Source organism: Vicia villosa, linkage group LG3 (assembly GCF_029867415.1).
Source record: "Vicia villosa cultivar HV-30 ecotype Madison, WI linkage group LG3, Vvil1.0, whole genome shotgun sequence".
NCBI lineage: Eukaryota > Viridiplantae > Streptophyta > Magnoliopsida > Fabales > Fabaceae > Vicia > Vicia villosa.
In genome coordinates this window covers 78,234,929-78,244,331 of record NC_081182.1, presented here as the reverse complement: position 1 = coordinate 78,244,331, position 9,403 = coordinate 78,234,929, and the positions used below count along the sequence as shown (strand labels likewise).

General features: G+C 33.0%; 1 protein-coding gene across 1 annotated transcript; it reads left to right on the top strand.

The window, feature by feature from the left end:
• Positions 1–2,290: 2,290 nt before the first annotated feature.
• On the top strand, positions 2,291–7,311 carry LOC131661975 (DEAD-box ATP-dependent RNA helicase 18-like). The gene is made up of 11 exons (XM_058931638.1): positions 2,291–2,654; positions 2,745–2,981; positions 3,074–3,334; positions 3,428–3,507; positions 3,600–3,705; positions 3,850–3,963; positions 4,141–4,239; positions 4,333–4,422; positions 4,561–4,667; positions 4,747–4,890; positions 6,246–7,311. Exons 1-11 carry the CDS (start codon positions 2,385–2,387, stop codon positions 6,511–6,513), a joined length of 1,776 nt encoding a protein of 591 aa, XP_058787621.1. The 5' UTR covers positions 2,291–2,384; the 3' UTR covers positions 6,514–7,311.
• Positions 7,312–9,403: the final 2,092 nt, after the last annotated feature.

Below are 9,403 nucleotides of genomic sequence, written 5' to 3'. Positions count from 1 at the left end.
TCAGATTAAAATCACAATAGCGACATGTAAAAGGGAAATGCAATTGATATTTCATGACTTTATCATTTATTCTGTTCATATATATATATATATATATATATATATATATATATATATATATATATATATATATATATATATATATATATATATATATATATATATATATATATACACACACACACACACACACATATGAGAACACGAGGAAATATAACTTGAAAATGAATCTTATTTGTTTTGGGCCGGCTAAAGGCCAAAATTGCTAAGACCCACATTAATGCCAATCCACTCCAAATGACCCAAGACATTAAAGTCACGTCACACGAAATGCAAGCTACGCTTTATGATATATATACTTTTCACCATATTAATTTTGAATCTCGAACTAACTTGAGCGTTGGAGTGCTAACCTTACAGGTCTACCCTTATGTTGTCGTATTGGAAATAAGAGCTATCACTTCAGGATTTTGCATCATCTTATGACATCCAATTTTGGTTCTAGAATGGAACTATGACGACATTTGTGGGAAATGACTTCTAATTCCCGCGAAAATTCTACGAATGAATCATCTTAGATCTAAACTTAGATTTGTACCAGAGTTGCTGAAGAATGGAGGAAATTATCTCCAAGGCCATACAGAAGGTCCTCGATAAACCTTCCAGTTTTGCATCGCCACAAAATGAACCTAACTCCAACCGCAAAATTTGTTGAACAAGTGACCTAAAGCACAAGAAGGGGTGAATTATGATGTTTAAAACCGTGATGAATTTTAACTTTTCTCGATTAAGATCATGTTAGTAAGTTTATAAGTGAGTAAGTATGTGTTGCGGAAGTAAAGTACAAGAAAGCAAATTGTTGAAAATAAAGAGGATAAGGATAGAAAGATTGCACCAGAGAGTTATCCATGTTTGGTCGAATGTTGGCCTAGTCATATCCCTAAGAGGTCTTATTGCGATTTATAACTATAGAATTTTGAGCTTTCAAAGGTTATGCCCATGAACCTTAATACAATCTGATTTTGAGATTTTGAACAAGCTTATCCCAAACCTAAAGACGATTTACTTCATGTTTCTTCTTTAAATGCTGAATTCACAATTGTGCTTAGAGCTATTGAGTTGGCAATTGATAAAGGTTGGAGCAAGCTTTAGATAAAGACTGATTCTCTCTTGGTCACCCAAGCTTTTTCTAATGACAAGTTAGTCTATTGACATCTGAAGACCCGTTGGAACACTTGTAAAAAGTTAACTCTTTCTATGACTTTCATTATTTCTCATATTTACCGAGAAGGGAACACTTGTGCGAATTTTTTGGTTAATTTGGGTTGCATTCTCCCTTTGCAAACCATTTTTGACACAATTCCTTTAGTTGTTAGGAATAAATTTGTAAAAAGTAGACTATAATTGCCTTTTATTCTAGATTTACTTCTCATCGAGAAAATCTTGGCCTCATTCCCCTCTCCTTTTTGTATATCATCTTTTTCTTTCTCCGATATATAACTTTATTTAAAAAAAACTCTTAAGTTAGGAGCAAATTGTTTTGATTAATTTAGAATATGTTTGGATTGATGGAATATAGTGCAACAGAGCAGAATGTAACATAACGGAGCGAAATGGAGCAGAGCGGAATGAAATATATATCTCACTCTATTGTTTGATTATTTTTTTGCAGATTTGTAACAGCAAGGCCAAGGAGTGCTGTGATTTGTAAGCCCAAGTTCAATTGGGAATAGGTTATAAATAGAAACCTTTGTAACCTAGTTTTATATAGAAAACCTTGTTTAGAAAAGATGTAGCCTTTTTATTTTGTTCCATCACATATACCCCCAATCAAATGGAACAAAAAAAAGGGGAATTGGATAGAATGGGATGGAATAAAATCCAATTAATTAGCGTTGCATTCCATTATATCTCATACCACCAATCCAAATATACTTAGACTATGTTTGGATATCACGAAATGAACAGAGCGGAATGGAGCGGAGCGGAACGAATATACCATTCTATTGTTTGAAAATTTTATGACGAAATAAGACAAATTGTTCATTCCGCCCAAATTGGAGGAGAAAAAATATGGTGGTAAGTGATGAAATGTAATGGAATCTATACCACTCTATTCCGCTCTGCTCCATCCGTTTTTAAATTATCTAAACAACAGATAATATCATTTTAGTCTATCTCATTTCGCTCCGCTCTATTTGATTTCATGAAACCAAACAAAGCCTTACCGTATGTATTACACTATTAGGATTATGACTTCATAATTACCAAGATACATGATAAAATAAAACAAACAAACATCAAAAGCCCTAAAACGAAAAACATCATAAGCAAGAAAAAACAAATCACAAAGGTAACAAAGATTCTGAACGGCGCAAAGTTACATGGCCATGGAACCCGAGTTCCCCAACAAAGCTTTAACAAGCACTCGCTTTTCCGACCTCAAACCCCCACTTTCCGATCCCGTACTCCAAGCCCTCACAGACTCCGCCTTCGATTTCTGTACCCCCGTTCAAGCCGCCACCATCCCCTTACTCTGCAGCTTCAAAGACGTCGCCGTCGACGCCGCCACCGGTTCAGGCAAAACCCTAGCTTTCGTTATCCCACTTGTCGAAATTCTTCGTCGCTCCTCCTCCAATCCCAAACCTCACCAGGTTGGTTACTCCCTCTCATCATTCCACTCATTGCTCTTATTTATTCATTGATCTTAGGTTAATAATTATCAAGCTTTTTGTTGTTTGTAGGTTTTGGGGATAATTATATCTCCTACAAGGGAACTAGCATCCCAAATTTATCATGTTGCACAACCTTTTATTTCAACCTTACCCAATGTTAAGTCAATGCTACTAGTAGGTGGAGTGGAAGTTAAAACTGACATGCAGAAAATTGAGGAAGAAGGTGCTAATGTATTGATTGGCACCCCGGGTCGATTGCACGACATTATGAATCGGATGGATGTTATGGATTTCAAAAGTTTTGAGGTAGTATTTTCATGGTTTAAGATTCCTTATATTATGTGTTATTTGTGTAGTAGTATAGTAGGAGTTGGGTTTTGATTGTGGTTATGTTGCAGATTTTGATTTTGGATGAGGCTGATAGACTCTTAGATATGGGATTCCAGAAGCAGATAAATGCTATCATAACTCAGTTACCTAAGCTTAGAAGGACTGGCTTATTTTCCGCTACTCAAACTGAAGCTGTGCAAGAGCTTGCTAAAGCAGGATTGAGGAATCCTGTGAGGGTTGAAGTTCGAGCGGAAACTAAAACTGCAAATGGTGGTGCAGCATCAACACAGCTAGAATCTTCAAAGACACCTTCAGGTCTTCACATCGAGGTAATGTATTACGTACAAGGCATGCCATGGTGATTTCATTTATGCTCATCCTTTTCTCATACTTATAGTCTTTTTATACTTTTGAGCTTGCAGTACTTGGAATGTGAGGCTGATAAGAAACCGTCGCAGCTAGTAGATTTCCTTATTAAGAACCGCTCGAAAAAAATTATAATGTAAGACACACAATGTTAATAATCAATTGTGTAATTTATGCTGTAGATGGATATTTTATCGTACTCAAAACATTGTTTTTTCTGTAATGCAGATATTTCATGACTTGTGCTTGTGTTGACTATTGGGGAGTTGTTCTTCCTCGCCTTTCTGTTTTGAAAGGCTTCTCCTTGATTTCCCTTCATGGAAAGATGAAGCAGGTATATGGTTGACTGTTAGCAACTAAGCATTTATCAATATTGAAGTGTATTATTCTACACATCAGCATTGTTTTTCTTACTATCCATTATTATTGCCAAACATTATTTTTTGTATACTTATTTGGTTATTTGTTTTCCATATAGACTGTGAGGGAGAAGGCACTATCTTCATTTACATCCCTCTCAAATGGAATTCTTTTGTGTACGGATGTTGCAGCACGTGGACTTGACATACCTGGCGTAGACTGTATAGTGCAGGTAGCTTTGTGACAATTTAGTTGCTACTGTCTATTGACCACAGTGTTTCATCTTCTCTCGCTCTGTTGCCAAATTTAAAATACACCATGGCTCAAATGTTTCTTCATATTCATATTTACCAATGGAGCATATTTATATCAAGTGCGGTTAATTAATACAACCTCTGTTATTACACAGTATGATCCTCCTCAAGACCCAAATGTTTTCGTACATAGGGTAGGTCGAACTGCTCGGCTGGGTAAACAAGGACATGCTGTTATCTTCTTATTACCAAAGGTGTGGTCACAAGTATCATGCTGTAGCCTTTTAATAATATACATAAGATTATATAAGTTGATCCTTTTTATGGTAATTTATGCAAATGTGTAGGAGGAATCATATGTAGAATTCTTGCGTATAAGAAGAATTCCACTTCAAGAAAGATCAAGCTCCGACAATGCACCTGATGTTATATCCGAGGTTTGTTCTGGCCTTTATTATCTTAATTTCTCGTGATGACATGTTTTATGGATGCAATAGGAGGGTCCATTTGTTATTGGTGTCAATGGATAGTAATAGCAGTTATTAGATATGTGAACTACTTAAAACTTGTTTTAGATTCGTTCTGCGGCAACAAAAGATCGCGATGTCATGGAGAAGGGAGTCAGGGCATTTGTTTCTTACATTCGTGCTTATAAAGAGCATCACTGCTCTTATATTTTCAGGTGAGTAATGTTCACATATAATTTCGCTGTCACTCAATGATGAAACATCATTATTGTTGAACGAGTCTCACTCTTACAGGTGGAAAGAACTTGAGATCGGCAAGTTAGCCACCGGACATGGCTTATTGCAACTTCCTTTAGTGCCGGAGGTAAAACGCCACTCACTATCCATTGAGGGATTTGAACCTGTTAAAGATATCAATTTCGAGGACATTAAGTTCAGGTAAATACATTATAATAGAATAACATTTCTAATTGTCAATATTTCTAAAAAGCTTAAGCTGATAATTGTCTCATGGGATTAGTTTTTCATCTTAGAGTATCTCTTAAGATTATTATTATGATTTTATTTCCTACCTATTTCATTAGGATTAGGCGTCGACGTCTTGTATTATAAACAGGAGTTAGTGCTTAACCTTTTAGAATGGTCTGATTATCATCAAATCGTCAATCTTAACTATTCCTTACTATTTATTGTCTCTCTCATCTCCTTAATCCAAAGCCCATGTCTTCAGCAAGATGAATGCACATGAGTGAGCTTATTAGGCGGCCCTTTGCATTGTCCATATCTTCAACAAGATAAAAGCTCATGAATGAGCTTATTTTAGGCACGCATGCTTAGGATTCTAAAAATTATTTGTTATATAAATAATATGAAGACTAATTATTCTTCAAAGATTTAATAAAAACAATAGCTATGCTTGAAAGAACATCCTAATTGAAAAATTATGCATTTTAAAATAGCTTTTCATTAATATGGTTGAAAAACATTGCCGCGACAAATAATGTTTTTCCTCCCTCTTTTATCAAAAATCGTTTTCTTCAAAAGTTAAACAAAATAGTTCCTTCACTTTTAACATAAAAAACATTTTTTAACAATGACTTTTAGAAAATGCTTACACGCAGGCATAACTAAAACATAAAAAATAGTTATTTAAGAATCATAAACAAACGTGCCCATATCTAACACACCTCGTGAGTCTAGAGAGCCTGAGCCTGTTAAACAAACGTGCCCATATCTAATACACCTCGTGAGTCTAGAGAGCCTGAGCTTGTTATGCTTGAAGTATGTACAATGCAAAGGACCACCCAAACATGTGGCGAAATTTAATCTTTTTTCTTTCAAGAAATAAAAGTGACATGGATCAAACTCCGGCTTATCTGGTCATAGAGACACTCTTAAATGTCCATGATAAGCCGTGTCATCAAATTGTGGTTATGGCGGCGCCATGGCAGATTGTGGGATTTCAACATAGCGCCATGTAAAAGCTGTGGCGTTGCGGGTTTTGCATTGTGGCGCCATGGCAGCCGCCACGAGCTTAGCAGTTATGGGTTGTGGAGAAAAAAGTCTCTTTTTAATAAAAATTCTGAAAAACCTGCCTGGATATTTTTAACTGGACTTGAAAACAGGTCCAAAAGGGTTAAAACCCTAATTAAACACTAACAACCTTATTCATACTGTCATTTGAATTTGAATCAATAAGAAATGAGGTTTTTATCTTGTAAAAAATCCTTCGTACATCTTGTCTGTCTTTGTCCTTACAAATGCGCTGCTGGCTTAAAACTTCAATTTTATAGGGATAAATCAAGGGAGAAACAAAGAAAGAAAAATCTGCAAACAAAGAAAGAAGCAAAAGAGAAAGAGCCTAAACCTAAAAAGCTAAAGAAAACTCCCAATGTACCCGATGTCATGAGGAAGAAAACAGCCAAACAGAGACGTGCCCAGCAGACTGTTGAAGATGAGGAAGAGTTGACGCAAGAATACCGCTTGTTGAAGAAATTGAAGAAAGGGGTCATTGATGAGGATGAATATGCCAAGTTGACGGGCACAGAAGACTTACTTTGAAAGCAAAGTTTACATGTCTGATTACACTACCATGAACATCATTGTTGGTATTGTAATGAGTGCAGAACTGATTGAATGAATGTTCCTAAGATAACCAATGGTCTAGTAAGCCACACGATTCTTCTTTGGGCATACTCTAAAAGATCTGACTTCTATACATCTTTCCCTGGTGATGGACCTCATAGAGTTCAGAGGACCGACTCCTTTTTGTTGCTGATAGAGAGACCTTATCAGCCATAGATGGGCTGAATGACATTTACGGATTAATGTACATAGAAAGTATCAACGGTGCAGAGAAATAGTCTTTTAAGTTTATGAACATCATGAAGATTGATTTTATCCAAAATTTTGTATGCTTGGTATCTAGTATTTTTAATGTTCTAAACTTATATTAGTTTTTCATGTGCCTTTGTTTAGTCTGATAGCATAGAAGTTAACTTATGTTCTATGTATTTGTAACATTAATAAACAAAGTCATAGTGACCAATTTTGTTTTGCACTCATTACTTCTCTTATTATGCTTTTAATTTGAGCCTAGAGGTAGATTAAGCGTTGAATTTAACTTTGCTAGAATGATTTCTGTAATGGGAAGAAGTTTTTCCATCTTTGGAGGTCCTTTGAAGCAAGATCACAAGTCATTAAGTAGGCTAAGCCTCTGAGTTACATGATCAATGACTTCCACTCATTCAAATTTTAAAGATTGCGTATGTTTATTAAAGTAAATTAAAATTAGTTGATTGAGATGTGGGATATTTTGGCGAAAATTTGGACATAATTTAAAATAGCTTAAAAGCTAGTTATTTGATGAAGTTAGTGGTTGAATTAATTTGTTTATTTTAATTAAGATATGATAGATAAAAATTGAGATAAAAAATGTAAGCTAACGTGCTGTATCTAAGTCACGTAGATATGAATCAAATGACCAACGCCATGTCCCGCATAATATGGACAAGAATCACTTTCTTCCAAAAACATGAAATTACTTGGAAGGAGGAACTTGCCATTATAGTCATTTGAAGATCTTTAACCAATAAATAAACCTATGAATTGTTTAATCGGTCTTTTCCATGCAATATCAGATTTGTAGCACGATAGTTCATAATTCATTCAAAGTTATTTGGACGTGTTGCATTTCAATAATAATGAAGGCATCGATGAGCTGAAGTTGTGAGTAAAACAGAAACTCATGTCTTGAATGGTTGGATCATGAAGTTGTCAAGTTTGCTAAGTGGTCTGATAGTGAGTTGATTTTTTAGAGTAGATGATTTTGGAGGATTATATTTATATTTTGATATACATTTGAAATTTATAAAATATTTAAAAAATTTATGATATATTAACCTTTAATAATATAGGTAGGGTTAATATATTTTTTGGCCTTTGCTATTAACTTTGGGGTTCATTTTAGTCCCTTAATATATAATTAACAATATAAAAATTCAAAAATCGATCGTTAAATTCGTCGTTAATTACTTAAAAGGACTAACATGATATAATTTGAAGAGGTAAAGAATTAATATGATTTTTTTTAAACTAATAGACCAAAATTAACATAAGAGTCCAAAAAGTATGTTAAATATCATCGAATCTTCAATCATAAATATTAAGGAGCCAATATATATATATATATATATATATATATATATATATATATATATATATATATATATATATATATATATATATATATATATATATATATATATATATATATATATATATATATGACATATCATATGAGAATGACTTATTTATATGAGAATGTGAGAATGAATATGAACTATTAGATTTTAAAATAAGAGAAAAGGGGTGATGCACTGACAGTGTAAAATAGTTTTACACTGTCAATCAATCACAACCATGTATCCAATTCCATCACACTTTTATCTTTAAAAAATTTTAATGACATGGCAAATTGCTTGTTTTTTATTGGATGACAGTGTAAAACTGTTTTACACTGTCAGTGCATATCCATTAAACCCTTAAAATAAATTGTGGAGATTATGCGAGAATCTTTTTTTCTCTCTCCTACATCATTTATTTTAATAATCGAGGAGAGAGAAAAAAGATTCTCACGTAATCTCCACCCTTTATTTTAAAATCTAATGGTTCAGATTCATTCTCACATTCTCATATAAAAAAGACATTCCCATATGATATGCCATATATATATATATATATATATATATATATATATATATATATATATATATATATATATATATATATATATATATATATATATATATATATATATATATATATATATATATATATATATATATATATATATATATATGAAAACTGAGAACTTTGATTATTATGAGAACTGAGAACTTTTAATAACAACCATACGATTTAAAATCAATGTTCAGATCTGCATTTATGTGATATGTATAACTGAGAACTTTGATTTTAAATCGTGATAAAAATAAAAGTCAAAATTCTCCTAACATTTAACATCTATGATTAACTGACTAATACATTTCAATTAAATTCTTATAATATTTGATTTAACTAATTCAAAAATATAATTTTATTCCATTCTATATCATATTACTTGTTCATTTCATCGATTTAAAATAAAATTGAGCTTAAAGATCTTATTTATATTAAATGAAAAAAGAATTTCTTAATTTTTTTTCATTTTAGATTCTTCAAATTTCAATAATTAAAATTATAATTTATTTAACAGGTTGGGAGAGGATCTCTTGCCTTAAATGAAAAGAATCTCTAACCTCATCCCTTGAGTCTCTCATGCACCGTACGTGTTGTCAAAAATGCTTCTGCTTCCGTAGATATTTCTTCGGAAGCACTTTTTTATTTCAAAGTTGTTTTGTTCTGTAGGTGCATCTACGGAAGACTTCCTGAGATACATCTATGGAAGCAT

Coding starts and splice junctions, on each gene's coding strand:
- LOC131661975 (XM_058931638.1), top strand. CDS start 2,385: ATGGCCATGGAACCCGAGTTCCCCAACAAAGCTTTAACAAGCACTCGC. Junction 3,335..3,427: donor CTTCAGGTCTTCACATCGAG/GTAATGTATTAC, acceptor TTGAGCTTGCAG/TACTTGGAATGTGAGGCTGA. Junction 4,668..4,746: donor CACTGCTCTTATATTTTCAG/GTGAGTAATGTT, acceptor TCACTCTTACAG/GTGGAAAGAACTTGAGATCG.